Genomic DNA, 16,403 nt, shown 5'->3' on the forward strand with positions numbered 1-16,403 from the left:
TCCTTGGTACAACATTTCCCAAAGGGCTAAATGACCACATTGATTATAGTTGTTTTCTGTAAGGTTTTCAGAAATGTAAATTTTTGGGAATTTTCAGAAGTTTGCGTTTGTCCTACAGGACATTTATCATTTATTGACACCAAAACCATCATAAGGCACTGTTATAGTCAATGCTATGTATTCTAACAGACGTTGTATAGTATGCGAACATGCAAGGTTTTCAATAATGTAATTTTTGGGCGATTTCAGAAGTTTGCATCTGTCATACATGACATTTAATATTTAATGACACAAAAGCTATTACAATGTACTCCCACTGTTTAATGCTATGTGTTTCAGCAGACATTGTATAGTATGGGAACAGTAGTTGATGTATGGACTTGTTGATTTAATCATAAGATTAATTCCTGTATATGTTCCTCTTCCTTTTTAATTTTTCTGGTCCACAATTCGATGATCTGCATCATCACGACATAGTTTAGCATTTTTTCACCACAGCACTCCATTGAGATATTGTCTGAGCGTAACTGAATATATATGCGCTCAGGATATTGACACGCACTGGGTACATTGAGTGCCACACAACACTTTTTGCACGTATTGATATTATTAGTCTCATTTTTATTTCTAAATCGTGTCGCGTATTCTCCCCAAGCAACTAGTCTTTTTTTAGTATCCAGTACTACCAGTTATATTTCTATCTCGAACTCATGTCGCGCATTTACTCTAAGCTTTGGAGCAGATTCATGTTGGGTGCAACAATATCGTCACGGCAATTTGGGTAAGCACAATAATTGGACACAGGTATTCTTAGACTTTACAATATTTAAGGGGGAACTGATTTAAAACTGTGCGCATTATTGCTTTCACAGTTTACGGCGTTAAAAGCTCAAACCTGCTAACTCCACATAATAACGACATTAGGTAAGTGACGGTTTGGTCCCCAACACACATAATTCAGACCGCACGTCGCATGTATTATATGAGGTCTTTTGCTCCCTTCGCAGGAGTTTATAAACCACAGTGGTCAACAAAAGAGAGGGAGACATCTCCCTTGGTAAGACCATTGTCCATTTTTTCACCACAGGTGTTTATTCTATTTCACGAACACATACATAGGCTAAAATCCAGCACTTTGATTCATAGAATAATCACACTCGCCATTTAAGCGTGGACCTGACCAAGACGGAGCGTATTGTTTTATCAATTAGTAGGTGAACTATAATACTGCACTACATCAACAACACTTTCGGCACCTTTTTTTTGTTTACATCACTACACCTGACACCTGATATTTGTATAAATGGCACACCGTTTCACAGTTTCATATAGTCACTTTTTGCATCAAGGCTTTTCTTTTGTGAGGCATTGGCATTAAGGATTTCTCTCATGGTTTTTAACTTTGCATGAGTGCATGAACATGATCAGGTCACATGTTGGATGTGGTACCTTTAAAATTAAATCCCTTGCCAGAAATATATGATCTTTTTTGTTGTTGAGGCATTTTCTTCCGTTTAAATGCATATAATAAAAGTGCATCCATTTGTTTGTTTACAGATGTGTCCCTGATGAAGGAACACCCTATGTCCCGAAATGCATTGGGCCACTTTTCTACATGTCTGCTAAATTCTGCAATTGATATATATTGTTTTGTTTTTAACAGATGTTGCATATTGCCAATGGAATTTTGAAAAAATGGGTGGAGTTGAAATCCACTAAAGTATATGTTTATATACGGTTTGCACTATATTTTCATGTATAAATATACTTTCTAATGCTGTGAGGTGAATACAGACAGAAAGAAAAATTATTTGTTTGTCAAATATTTTATTATAAAGTTTCTTTGATTGAATTGGATATTTGTTAGAATACTTTAGGCATTAATTACCACAGGGACAATGCTACCCACACAGGGAATTTTTCCTGTCTTAACACTGTTCAGCCGTGGCAGCCATACTTCCAGCCTGCATCTGCTCCATGGTCTCAATTATCCTGCGCATCTGTGCCAACTCTATGCTGTTATCGCTGGTGCCTGCATTACAAGACAGTTCTTGTATCCGAGAGTTGGCCCCTGCGATGTCAGCCAAGAATTGTCGTGGAGCATGGTGCCGACAGTGTGTGTCCGTTATGGACTGTAAGTGGTCCCTGATGGGACTCAGACACCCATGTATGGCATCGAGTTTGGCTGTCACGAGCTCAAAACCCACCCGCAGCTGATCAGCCAACTCCACCTAGCAACCCAACACACTGCGTTGGAATTCCAAGTGTTGTTCGTTGGGGGTCCTGGGAGAAAAAACTTATCAATGAACTTCCCGATAGGCTCTGAGATGGACCCACACGCTGAGACTATGGGTCTGAAGGGCGGATTGATGGGGTCCTTGTGGATTTTGGGCAACACATACAGTCGCGGTCTTCTCGGGTATTTCATGATCAAAAATGCGTGAGTTTTTTGGCTGATCCACTTCATTGTTAATGCGTGATCTAGTATTTGTTGCAAAATTTGTTGAAATTCTTGCGTGGGATCACTTTCCAATGGTAAATAAATGTCTTGATTCAAAACATGAAGGTTAACACTGTTCACATAAAAGTCAGTATCCATCACTATGAGCGCACCACCCTTATCTGCCTTCTGAAAAGTGAGGCTTTTTTCATGACTCAAGTTTTTGAGAGTAGACCGCGACTGTATATGTTGAAGTTCATTGATACGTTTTCACAACCAATTGTGCAGAAGTGTGTGGCATACATCAAAGACACCACAACTTTTTTGAACTTACTCAGATCCGTGTCACTACAGGAAGATTCTACATACTGGTTATGTACTATAGATGTCACGGCGCTATATACTTCCATCCCTCACAATGAGGGCATTGAAGCTCTAGAATGGAGCCTATTCAATAGCGATCTAGAAGAATCACAAAAGTGGTGATCTTGGAACTTATGCAATTCGCATTATACCACAGCTACTTTGAGTGGCAAGGTCAATTTTTCAATCAATGCAACGGGACCTCGATGGGCTTTGGGGGGGCACCCTCATATGTCAATATCTTTATGAACAAACTTGAGACTGATCACGTCTTACATAATCAAGAATGGACATCTGGACTGATAATGTTCAAACGTTACATAGATGACATTTTCTTAATCTGGCAAGGTTCAAGAGAGCAACCTGAGTCGAACATAGCTAGACTGAATACACATAATGAACGCATCAAGTTCACCCACACTATTGAAAATGAATCTATCGTATTTTTAGATGTCCAAGTGATGCTTGTCAAGAACTCAATCAGCACAAAAGTCTTCTCAAAGAAAACATACAGAAACGCCAGCCTCTTATTTCAAAGCTTCCACCCAGAATCTCTAAAGAAGCACCTGCCGACGTCGCAATTCATCAGATTGAAAAGAATCACGACCAATGATAAAGACCTTTCAATCTCACTTAATGAACAAACAGTGAAATATCAACAGAGGGGTTATCCTCAAAATATTCTAGACACGTCGTTAGGAAAAATTGCAAAACTCGACAGAATGACTTTGTTACAAGAGAAACCTAAGATTCTAAGCAAAAAAACAGTTTGTGTGATGAAATATTCTACGGAATCCACACAAATCAAACGGATCATCAACAAACACTGGCATCTAATTCAATCCGAACCAGATCTAAAAGACCTATACAGTGATAAAGTCACATTCGCATTTCAAAGATCAAAAATTTGAAAGAAATACTTAACACAACCAAGAAAGTGAATCCCAACTGGAAAGGAATGCTGAAATGCCTCAATTGCATTCATTGCAACAATGTGATTATTGGCAAAACTTTTACTCATCCTACCAAAGGTTATTTAATAGATCTGCATCATACCAGCACCTGTGACACCATGAACTGCATTTACGCAATCAAATGCCCTTGTGGCAAAGTATATGTCGGACAAACAGAACGTAAAATTAAAGTACGCATCACGGAACACAAGAGCAACATTCGACTAGCTAATGTCAAATCAATTGTAGCATGTCATTGGAAAGATGCGGGACATCAAATATCCCAACTCAGATTTACGGTTCTTGAGACCATCCCACACGCCCAGACATGGATCCTTTGAAACAAAGACTGAGAGCGGAATTTTATTGGATCAAAAAACTTAATGCTGCTCACCCAGCCGGGATGAATGATCGTGTAGAAAACTCTTGTTTTTTATAATTTTTTGCTTCATTGTCTTTTGATAAATACTGGTCCCCGCTAATACTGCAGTATTCGTTTTGCATAAACTTCATTGTGTTAAAATGTTACTAATTTTCGTCATAATTTTAGCACGGTCACAACCGTTTTTCTTTGTCAATTGGAATGCACTATGCCCCTTGCACGGTTTTCGATCCTAATTTTACGTTCCTATCAACCTTGATACTTCCCACACTTCCTTATTATGAAGCACGGACACCCTGATCACATGACGGGTGCTCCTTTTTCTCCCTCGTCACCCATTGGTTAGACTTCCGATCAGGTGACTCTCTATCAACACTGTTCTCATTGAACTGTGTACACCGGGATATTCCTCTGAAGATACGGCTTTGTCCGATCCCTCGTAAGTAGATGGTTTACACTAACCGGCACTCATCTCTTTTATTTCGGTCCTTTTGACTTTACGGTATGCATGTCGATCCCATTATTATCGCTTGCCGGCACTTCACGCGGTTTGTAATTTACACAGATGTTTGTTGTAGTAGGCACTGGTGAGCACGTTTAGGCACGGATTGGAGTTAAGAATAACAGCTAGTTTCCCTCACATTTCTTTTCACAGCGCATGTTAACCATTATCTAAAGCAGGGGCAGTACCCTTGTAGATTTTTGTGTTATTGTATAGTCAGTTCGGAGTAACTAATTTGGTCCTGTTTTACCCATTGTTTTCAGACCCCTGACGAAGGGTCATGGTTATTGACCCGAAATGCATTGGGTGGACGTAAAATCATGAGGAATCACGATATTGCAACATAAGATTATTATTATGTACGCAAGGAACTTTTGAATACTATTCATCATTTGCAATGAATTGAATTTGTTTATATTTGGATGAAATTAAATTGAACCTGGAGAAGAAACCCACGTGTTTCATTGTGTATCGAGCGCATGGTCGAGAGGGCAGGCGACCCTGCCCACAACACTGCACACTTCGGTAAAAGGCACGGTCTGACTACGTGTGACGACCAATGCACTCCCCTGACTTATAAATCTAAACCACAACCAAACTCATTGATCAACCACAACGAGTGCACGGGGATAACAAATTTGCCCAAGGGTATCAAGGACATGTTCCACTGTAATTGTGGGTGTGTGGGTGTGCAGTGTGCTTCACATGATTGTGCATGTGTGCCATTGTGCCCATCTCCCCCCGTCACCCCAGTCCCTGGTAGTCACTCACCCTGTTGCTGTTGGGTCAGGTCATATCGTGCTGTGTCCAGGCCCCGACTCCTGCCACCGTTTCCACACTGGTGCCTGTGGCCACCATTTCCTCCAGCTCACCCAGCTCATCCTGTGCGCAGGCCTCCCACCTCCAGTTGCCGTTGCTGCCTTCCAGTTGGCGGCGAGTTTCTGTTTGGTCTGCCTTTCCACATCGTGCCAGCACCTCTTGACCTCCTCCATTGACCTTCTCATCACTCCGACTGCATTGACGTTGGTGACGATGGTCTGCCATATTTCCGTTTGTGTTGCCAGTGCCGCAGTGTAGGTGACGAACAGTTGTTGGTAGTGTTCTGTCACCTCTGTGGCGATGATCCGATCTTCCTGCGGACTGAACCCCGTCTTTATCTTCTCCTTGCCCTTCCCTGAACACGGGGTTCCTGGCTGGTCCTCCGTGGGGCTTGGGGGGTTGGGCTACTCCTTTGAACACAGTCCGGGTGCATCGAAGGTGCTACGCTGTTTGAATTGGCTTTGGCGTGTTTTTTTTGTGGCTTTTATAGTGCGTTTTACCACATGATGCATAGGCAAGGGCGAGCAATAAATTAACCCGTCTCACCATTATGGCAGTTGTACTGGTCCCAGGGGGCAAGAAGGAGGTGGGAGCACAACCACCTCCCCTGAGCGGCCAATAGGCAGCATGAGGAAGGGCGAGAACCGGAAGCACTTTAGTGCTTCTGGTTCACGGGGGCATCCAACTTTGGGGTCTGACCAGTTTATACCGGCAGGGCCCGTGCCCCCCCACCTTCAAAGGAGGTGTGGGGAGCAGAACAGTCTCTTATTCCGTACCTCCCCACAGGCACGGCACCCAGGCCACCAGCGGTCCGTAATTTGTTTTCTTTTTCTTTTCTCCTATTACAGGTTGTGAAGTCATATGGAAGATGTGAAGCGGCTTCGAGGGCGAGGAGAACTGCACTGAAGCTTTTTGAGGTGAGGAGCTATCGGCGGGGGAGCTTGGACAGTTGCAGGTCACAATGTTGCTCGGCGGTTGACAGTTCCAGGTCTCGATGTTGCTAGGCTGGAGAGCACGAAGAAGAGACCAGCGATCGCGTTTAAGATTTGAGGCTGCTTCGAGAGGAGGAAGGATTTGCAGCGGGAGTGGAGTACGCTATAGGCGGAGGAGCTGCGCTATCGGCGGAGGAGCGTGGACAGCTTAAGACGTAGACCAGCAGTGGGTACATTCGCTGGCTGTGGGGTGCTCTCACGTTCTTCAAACGTTTAGGCCCGATTCACAGAACTAACTTAAAACAAAATCCTAAACGTACTACTTTTGGTATTCACAGAAGGCATTTAGTAGTAGTAAAGTTAGGATTTTGCCTTAAGTTTGACTTAAAACAAACTAAGGCAAACTTAAGACAGACTTAAGACAGACTTAAGACAGACTTAAGACAGACTTAAGTTAGGATTTTGTCTTAAGTCTGTCTTAAGTCTGTCTTAAGTCTGTCTTAAGTTTGTCTTAAGTAAAACTTAAGACAAAATCCTAACTTTACTACTACTAAATCCTTCTGTGAATACCTAAAATAGTAAGTTTAGGATTCTGTCTTAAGTTAGTTCTGTGAATTGTCCCACTAGTATTTATGGCAGATGGATCTGTCCGTGCACGAGCAGCTGAGTATTGTGTGCCGGTATAGCCATCATTGTCTGTAGATAAGAAGTGGGTTGTTTGGGAAGGCGACCTTCCAGTGTCCTAGAGATATGGCAGGGTGCATGTCGGTGTGATTTATAAAGTGCTTGAGGGGCGGGATGGAAGAGGTGTACGAGCCACTGCCAGCTCACGCCTGGCTCGCGCCCGATGCCTGCTTCTGGCTCGCTCGAGGCCCTCCGGGAACCTCAAGCCCAAAACGAGCCAAGCTTTCGTGTGGCTTCTACCTTCCACGCGCTACCCTCCTGTATAAAGCATTAAAAACAAAGCATTGACATTGTAGTTAAAAAGGAGGGACATAGTACTAATTTTGTGACTGATTTGTACAGAGTGAAACATATAAACATTTGGTTCATCATGCCTTCCCCGCTGGGCTATATTGGGTGATCTTAGAAAAATATTTTATTTCCACCGGTCCCCCTTTTTTCTGCTTTACCGTATATGAAAGCAACTTTCAAACACGCGAGTTCCAAATAGGAGCTGAGCAAAAAACGCCATGTGTTTAATAGAGGGCAATGTTGCGTTAGTCATAAGAATCGGGGTAACAGACACAGTGCAGCTGATTTGTCTCTTAGTTAATTAATGGTCTCGTCGCAGCGGCGGGGCGGGACTTAGTTAATTAATGGTCTCGTCGCAGCGGCGGGGCGGGACTTAGGTTTGAAGACCAAGCCAGACCCTTGGTTCGGCTTGTAGTCAAATTGCCTTCCAGGGAGCGCAGTACAATTTTAAGAAGATTTAAGCGGCCTGGGGGTTAGAAGGTATTGCACCCACATTGCTACGTAAATGTCAGGCCTCTGTGGAGCACTGGCAGGTTTGGAAGTCAGCATGGGGTGAAGTGTAATCAAATTGAAAGGGATGAGATGTAACTTTAAATCATCTCTGCCCTTCATGTGTTGCCTTAGGCAGAGTCACACTGCCAGTGTAATCAAGACGGAGTGCCGGCATTTCACGTTATCAGGGCGGAAAAAATAATTGCAAACTAGGGATTCTGGTAGCGGTCATAGCACACACAGACCCAATTCAATGGAATTCAGCTGTTTCTGATTGGTAATTAGAAATGCCTGAAGGCCGTCGGCTGGCCCATTTGATTTAGTGAGGGCTGTAACTGGCAATAAATGTGTAAACTATGAAGCTTGTGATACAGTATTGTTGCTTAAACCATTCTGCTTGGGGCTGTTGAAGTTTTTATTATGCCTTTACAAGACGCTCATCAGAATAATCTCTGTCAATTTAACATTCCTGAGCTAACATATTACAGAAGAGCACGCAGTTCACGAAACATTTTGGGAAGGAGACCTTTGAATAGTTACTTTTAATCTACAGTCTCTTCCAGCTGAGCTGCCATGATCTGATAGTGTTGGTTCACGTTCTACAGGGCGGTACCAGGGAGATAATTGCTCATTACTAACCACGTCTCTGCACGTGCGACAGGACAGCTTATTTCAGGTCCCCAAGAACTAAGGGGATGCAGTGCCGGTCCTAGGCCTTCTGAGGCCCTGGGCTAAAGGGAAGATGTGAGGCCCCTCCAAGTGACATCACAGAAAGTGACTTCGCAGGACTTTTGATCTTAGTTATTTGGCATCAGTGAAGCAAACTAATGTGGATATCAGTAACATGGACAAAAGTAGAGGGAATGGAAAACAGGTGAGCAAATATCCATGAGTGTAACACTTGCCGTCTCCTTGAATGATTAGTTGGACATGCCCCCAAATTCCAAAGGAACCAGAGAGACACCTTCAGTGTAATAATCATTGCGCAATAGGTGATCGAATGGCATAAGCACCATAAAGTCACAGGATCATGATCAGACACCACCACCACCACGCTTCAACTCATACTAATGCAGACAAAGTGAGAGAAGACCTCACTGGCGGAGAAGGTGAGCAAGGAGGTGAAGAAAAAAGTAACACTACAGGACGTACTGTACTATATGTGTATCTGACTAGGAACACGTCCCTTGGTGACTCATCTTGTTCATAATTAAGGCTTCCTGTTTTCCGTTTTTACTGATTTTGACAGATAAATACAGACAGAAAACATTTCTTTTCTTGTCTGTATTTATTTTTAAATGTGGATAAAACCAGAAATTGGGTTGCTTTTAGAGTAACTCCAAATACTGTCTGCCATGGCTGCCAGGCCTGTGGATTGATAGGTTATGGGGCTAAAAAAGAAAGGAATTTTAGTAAAGAGCCATTAACAGAAGTAGATATGCACAAGGTTAATTTTTAAAATAGCACATTTCCTTTTAAGTGCATTGATTTATCTTTTGCAGCCAGTGTTTACAGCATTGAAACATGAAAGGCATTCAATTATGACAGCATATTTACTGGTTAAATAAATGTGGAAATATAGTAATTTCAGCTTCATTTTTCCACAAAACCATAAATAAATAAATATGGATAAAATTGGCCACAAATAAATGTGGATAAATACAGACGGAAATTCCCCAAAAAATAAAAACCATAAAACCGGAAGCCCTATTCATAATGTACCACATCTTACTGTAGAAAAACACACCTCACACCATACACATTGTATTTGTACCTTTCACTGTAGTTATCAGAATTAAAATACACATCATACCCTGTCAAATAACCATCCATTGCAATATACTTCCTTTGGTGGAAACATCAGAAAGTGGTTACGAGAAAATGAAAGGGGTTTGGATCACACTTCTGTCACATAAAAGGCTTTTTTGAGAGATTTTGAAAATGTAGTGCCTGGTGAAAGGAAAAAGAAGGGGGAAACTTCACTGATCTTTACAATACCTAAATGGACTTTATTTCTGGTGCTCCTCCCTAGTACAGAAAGAGTGGAATGTTTAGCTCTGCTGGGATTTGCATGAATGTGTACCATTTGTACGATTTTGATTTAGGAACTAGCTAGCATCATCAAAGGTGGAAAGGCCCGGTGCCCCATAAATCCACAGCCCGTCAGAGCTGCTTGATTTACACATTGTATTCTCAGCATCGATCTTTAGACATTTTAACTTAAGACAGACTCACGTGGCGTGGCAGAGTTCTTCCTGAGCCAGACATCGGGGAGACAGACAGAAGCAACTACAGGTAAATTTACCAAAGAAGCGGTGTAATTATGTGGTAATATAATCCTAGGGTATGGGTTTGGATTCTTCTGTACAATAAGTGCCTAAGTGGGTTATTAGATGTACTCCAATGACTCAGTCCTTTTTCCCTCGCCTCTATTCCCAAGTTTATTTCGTTTCCAAGTCTCCTTGGTGCAGAAATACTCCAGTACAGAAGGCATTCCGACCTGTGCATCTAAAGTCTTCTAATCAAGCACAAAACCAGCATTGAGATACTTATGCATGCAAATGTATCACGAGCATGGGTGTTATTTATTTGTATTTATTTGGTTCTTGTACAGTAAGATCCTGACCTAGGCCAAGAGTGCTTTACGCAGCGGTAACATGACGTTTGTGGATACCAGAGGACATTATACAAGCAGTAAAGGCAACAACATTTTTTCAAGATCTAGTCATTTTATGGAGGCTCATACCAGTGCCACGGGATCAACGATCACACAGTGTGTCATTGTGAAGGAGGGAGTCATGCGGATTTCGCCTGAGAGGGAGCTGCAGGTTTTGGGGGCAGTTCCAGAGGAAGTGCGTTCCATGGTGCTGCTTTTCTTTCATTTTGGGAGGATAAGTCTTATTAAGTGTATATAATAATATAAATATAATACGATGGATTGAATGAACTGAAGCAGGTCTCTTACCTTAACCACACGGAATCAACGAGGAGGAGGACGGTGCCCCGCGACGACGACGTCCGACTCCTGCCTGCAGCCCTGCCTGGCCCCTGCCCACGCGGCCCGCCGCCCGATCCGAGTTAGTCAGCCAGTGTGCCAGGTCACGTATGGCGTGTCGTGTGCGCATGCTGAGTGCGTCACACTGAGCGGGGGCTGGCCATAAAATCATGTCCATGGCCGTCATTGGTACCGCTTTCGCACGCTACCATATTGATGGCCCTGGGACCCACTGTCACCCATGAAGATTCAAGGCCAGCGACGCCGGCGTCACGTCACCACCAGGGCACGCGCACCACCACCAACCAAGCTTGGTGGTGGGGGGTGCGTGCAGGCGTCTCTTTGCGTGCGTGCGCTGTTGTTCCCAGTTCCCTGTATTGTGCAGCCTGCGGCCCGGCCCCTGCGCAACTGCTGTGCTCACTCACTGCACTAGCAGCGCTTTCCCCATCATCATTTATTTTATTTATTCCCGCAACTGCGGGGCCGGCCGCGGGGCCCCCCTGAGCGCGAGGCCCTGGGCAGCTGCCCATACCCCCCATGGCTAGGACCGGCCCTGAGGGGATGGCTGGGTAAGCAGGTATTAATGTGTTTATCTATTTGCCATTCATAAACAACAGTTGTTTTGCTCATATCTAAAGTAGCTAATCAAGTGCCAACATGTGGCAGAGTCTCATAAGTGTGGCAATGACAATTAAGGGCTGGTGTCGTGAACCGGAAACCAATTAAGTGCTGGTGGAGAGCAGCGGAAACCACCAGCTAAAATTAAGCACTGCTTGTCATGAATAAATTCGGGCAGAATATCAACAGGTAAAATGTCTACAATTCTGGAAAAACTGCAAATATCACTAAAGAAACAACGCTTTCAGTAGTTTTCCCGGTCAGAGACACCAAAACTTGCAATCAGGAATATTTCCTACAAGGGCAGAGATCGATCCCCGCTTTATTGGTAGTTTGCGGGTGCCACTTATTGCTGTTTTTGGGCATTTTCTTCTCTCAGATGCCCAGTTTTGATTGGCCTCTAAAAGGATTGAGCTACTCTGCAGTTCACAGTTGAGTCCACCTGCCACTTCCGTACCATAACATTTGGTGCACATTGATCCTTGGTAATAGAGGGTCCACTAGCCGGGGAAAACATTGCGCGGAAAGCAGTTTATTTAGGCCTACAGGAAGCTGTACCTGTGTTGGCACTGTCGTGTAGTCAAAACAATTTGTAAATAAACATATTTATACATGTATAGAGGGGCTTCCTGTCACCCTTCTTCGCCCATTGGCCTGCTTACTTGTCATTCCCGTTTATGGTTCCAACTACCCTACTATCATACAGCGTTGGGCGAAGGCTCAGTAGCGTTTTTTATTTCTCTGTAGCAGCTTGTTGGAGATGTGGGTTGCAAGGCTAATATTAGGGAGTGTTAAAATAAGCCTAAATTATTGTACATCAGAGCATCTCTTTAGGGCCAGGGATTTTTCCTTCAGCCGCATTTGAAACAAACAGCCCCCGTTTGCCTGCAGCTCTGGTCCCAGTTTGCATTGGGCGCGAGTGGACTCCAGCCTGTCATGGTCAGTTTTCAATGTTCAGCAGATAATGCAACTGGTACTATGCTGTGCTCTCATTTGAAAGTCTGATTTCAATGTTCGTCAGGCAATGCAATTGGTAGAACGCTAAGCGTTCTCATTCGAAAGTGCATTGACAGTGTTCCTCATGTAATGAAACTGGTTCTATGCTTACAAATTGGGGTGGGGTCGCACACTACTCACACACCGGTGGTATCGCCCCATAGGACTCTGGTTAATGTAGTTACATGTTCCGCGATGCATCTTCTTTCGATTCTCTGCTATCTTCGCTGTCTTCGCCATCCCTAGACACGTGTTTCGGGGTATCGCCCCTCGTCAGCAGGGATAGGCCGTGTTCTGGGGTTGCCAGTGGCTGCCAAACATCTGCCAGGTTTAGTACCACTCAGGCGCGCAGGTGCGGGGTCCCAGGCTCGTCAGCCAACTGCTCAAGGGAGCTTTAACATTACAAATGGGGGTGGGGTTGCACACTACTCACACACCAGTGGTATCGCCCCTAAGGACTCTGGTTAATGTAGTTACGTGTTCCGCGATGCATCTTCTTTCGATTCTCTGCTATCTTCGCTGTCTTCGCCATCCCTGGTCACGTGTTTCGGGGTATCACCCCTCGTCAGCAGGGATAGGCCGTGTTCTGGGGTTGCCGGTGGCTGCCAAATATCTGCCAGGTTTAGTACCACTCAGGCGCACAGGTGCGGGGTCCCAGGCTCATCAGCCAACTGCTCAAGGGAGCTTTAACATTACAAATGGGGGGGGGTCGCACACTACTCACACACGGGTGGTATCGCCCCCAAGGACTCTGGTTAATGTAGTTATGTGTTCCGCGATGCATCTTCTTTCGATTCTCTGCTATCTTTGCTGTCTTTGCCATCCCTGGACACATGTTTCGGGGTATCACCCCTCGTCAGCAGGGATAGGCCTTGTTCTGGGGTTGCCGGTGGCTGCCAAATATCTGCCAGGTTTAGTACCACTCAGGCGCGCAGGTGCGGGGTCCCAGGCTCGTCAGCCAACTGCTCAAGGGAGCTTTAACATTACAAATGGGGGTGGGGTCGCACACTACTCACACACCAGTGGTATCGCCCCTAAGGACTCTGGTTAATGTAGTTATGTGTTCCGCGATGCATCTTCTTTCGATTCTCTGCTATCTTCGCTGTCTTCGCCATCTCTGGACACGTGTTTTTAATGCTGAGTTATATAGTTGAAATGTGTAACAGTTAATAAAATGTCAGTACATGAAATTTGGTTTCAGGTAATAATGTTGTATTTAGTTGTGTGTGTCTCTGGTCAGGCGGTAAGGTCATCATTGGTAAGCATAGTCTTCGGTTCTTAGCGGTCAGAACGATGTAACTCCAGGGTCAGTGCCAGCCAGTAGGTAGGCTGTCGGGGTTCAGGGGCCGGGGCAGATACCCTTTCCAGTGGGCCTGTGGCCACCCTCACACGTGGAGAATATCCATCCGATAAGCAGTACCCCCTGCGGAAGCCTACTCCGGCGAAGTAATTTGTAGTTTGCTGGGATCTAGAGGCTGCCAGTCATTGACCTTGCCTTAGGCTCTAGAGGGGACACACAGAAAGTGAATATATGCATTGTTAGATTTAAGGTAGGAGTGTCGTGTGTATTCGAGTTTAAGGTTAGCCATGTTACATCATCCGTCTAACAATGTATTCGGACTTTCTGCGTAATTATATATAATTTAAATAAATAATGTTTTTTAATTTTGTAATAAATACGGCCGGGGGGTTACACCCCCAAATCCAAAAGATGTTGTGGTCTTTTTACTTGCCTTGAAAGAGAGAGGGGGACCCCATCCGTACAAGGACTGATGCGGGTCCAAAAAGGAAATAGAGCACTTTGGGAGTACCAAGCCATATGGGTTTTACAGGGTGTTGCTGGTTATTGTTAATTTTGGTATCGCGCTTTGGGGCATCACAACATTTTTGGCGTTCGTGTTTCTAATTTTTTGATAGTCGTGTTGGATTTTGCGCAGTCATTTGGCGCATTGTCATGCTACTATAGCATGGTGCCACTGGGTTGCGAATTGGAAGTTAAGACCTTGTTAATTTCTCTTGATAGACTGCGATATGCACAGTTGTGGTAAGTTACTTTTGCAATGGTTATCACACGTTCTTGAGAATATGCCCCAAAATTGTTCATGACTTTGCAAGGCTTTAATAGAATTTCAGGAACACACATTGAAGGAAAGTGTATAAAGCTCCCAGATACCTGAACCTCTTTGACTGTCTCAAAGCTGCTTTGCTGCAGTCCCATATCATGATAAACGCATCACCTGATCTACTCTTCTTGTGTGCGTGAGCTGTAGGTTCACCTCATATTGGCCTGAAGTAAAGCTGTCATTAGATTTTCTTACAAGAGGGGCTCATGTGTGCTGAAATGAGTCACCTCTTCTCTTACCTGAAGAAGTGTACATGGTCAGGTTGCACAAGCAGGTGTTGGCAGTATTATCAAAATACTCATCTGTGGCACATGTGGCAGACTGGGCTGAGGCTGCAGAGAAAGAGAGGGAAGGAGAGAGAAAAGGTACACATTAGTGAAATCGCGTAGGCCCCTTATCCACCTCAAAGCCCTTCTTCAGGGTGCAACGTGCAACAATCCATTAGGGAACAAACAACACATTTAACCCACTCTGATACTGCCAGCATCTAGTTATTTTTATAGAATACAATACATATGCAGAAACATAGGTTCAGAATGAAACAAAGTTGCAGGATTGCAGCAAAAAAGTCCCTACTACTGAACTTTCTCCCACTGAGAAACACTCAAGTGTACCAAGTAAAGGAGTAAGGCTGTCCTTTTTCTCTGATATAGAGGTATACAGAAATTCACAGGAGAGGAGGTGAAAACTCAAAGGGTTTTAAATCCTCACCTGTGCACAAAAAATGCTGACAGCGAGTGCAAGACCCAGCCAGGTGTACATCTTCATGTCTCTAAACATACATGGTGGAGGGGAATGTAGACCAGTGTTCATTTGACTGATTTTCTTCTCAACCCTTTACTCCCATACAGTGTCATTAGGATGGTGACTGACTGGGATGCTACGCTGACTACTCTCCTCAGCTTTAGCCTGAAATGATGAAATGGTGAAGTAGGAAAGGATATAGGGCCTGATTACGGTGGCAGTGAGACCACTACTGACAGGCTGTGATGGCTGTCACACCACCATCTGAACAATTTTTACCGCCTGACACATTAAGATGGAGGGCGGAGGTGTGGCAGTTTAAAAGACCGGCTGCCATGCATCCGACAGGCTCCTTGAGCCCGCTGGTGCGGCAGAGGGGTTTGTGGTCACTAACATGGTGGCTGTGCCTACCAGTCTTCGATGTAGGGATTACAATGTCCCTTTCCGTTGGCCTTTTCATGGCGGTTAACCTGCCATGAAAATGCGGGTGGAAAGGGACTTTGGGGACCTGTATCGGGCTCCCCTTTCCCCCTGGCCCTTCGATGTGGGCACTGGTGCTCCCTAGGTGTCCCTGCACCATGTGGCAGGCACCACATGGTGCCTCCCACGTAGTGCAGGGATATGTTAAGTGACCCCATTTAGTATTGCAGGTTATGCTGCAGCAAGCAGCACCCGCCACAATACAAAAGGTAGGCATTGCATCCATGCGGTGGCAGTTGCATCATACGGGACCGCTGACTGCCTGTAGAGCCATCCCGAGTTCCGATAGGGTGTCCGGCCACCATCGTAATTAGCCCTAAATGTTTTCTCCGAGCTGGAGATATTGCATGGATTAACTGTAGCTCGAGTTCAAGACCTGTGTGGCCTGCACACAACTAAGGCACTGCGGGCTCAATTGGCAGCAGCATTGGAGTGGTTGACTAACGGCGTACTGGAGAAGCTATGCTACCGGCCTAACCAGCACTTAGGATAAAAGATGACACCCAGGCTGAGCAAACTGGCGAAGGAGAAGGAGAAGGAGCAGGCTGAGTCAGTACCATCACGAGCAGGTGCTAAGTCTTTTCCCCGT

General features: G+C 44.7%; 1 protein-coding gene across 1 annotated transcript in view; it reads right to left on the reverse strand.

Annotated features, from left to right (window-relative positions):
* The window catches only part of LOC144825147 (pancreatic secretory granule membrane major glycoprotein GP2-like), a 142,771-nt gene extending 127,419 nt beyond the window's left edge, over positions 1-15,352 (reverse strand). The window contains exons 1-2 of the mRNA XM_078684018.1: positions 15,309-15,352; positions 14,830-14,927 (exon numbers count right to left, since the gene is read on the reverse strand). Coding sequence (XP_078540144.1) covers positions 14,830-14,927; positions 15,309-15,352 — 142 coding nt within the window. The remainder of the gene's footprint in view (positions 1-14,829; positions 14,928-15,308) is intronic.
* Positions 15,353-16,403: the final 1,051 nt, after the last annotated feature.

This window comes from Lissotriton helveticus, chromosome 3_1, assembly GCF_964261635.1.
Source record: "Lissotriton helveticus chromosome 3_1, aLisHel1.1, whole genome shotgun sequence".
In the NCBI taxonomy this organism is placed as follows: domain Eukaryota; kingdom Metazoa; phylum Chordata; class Amphibia; order Caudata; family Salamandridae; genus Lissotriton; species Lissotriton helveticus.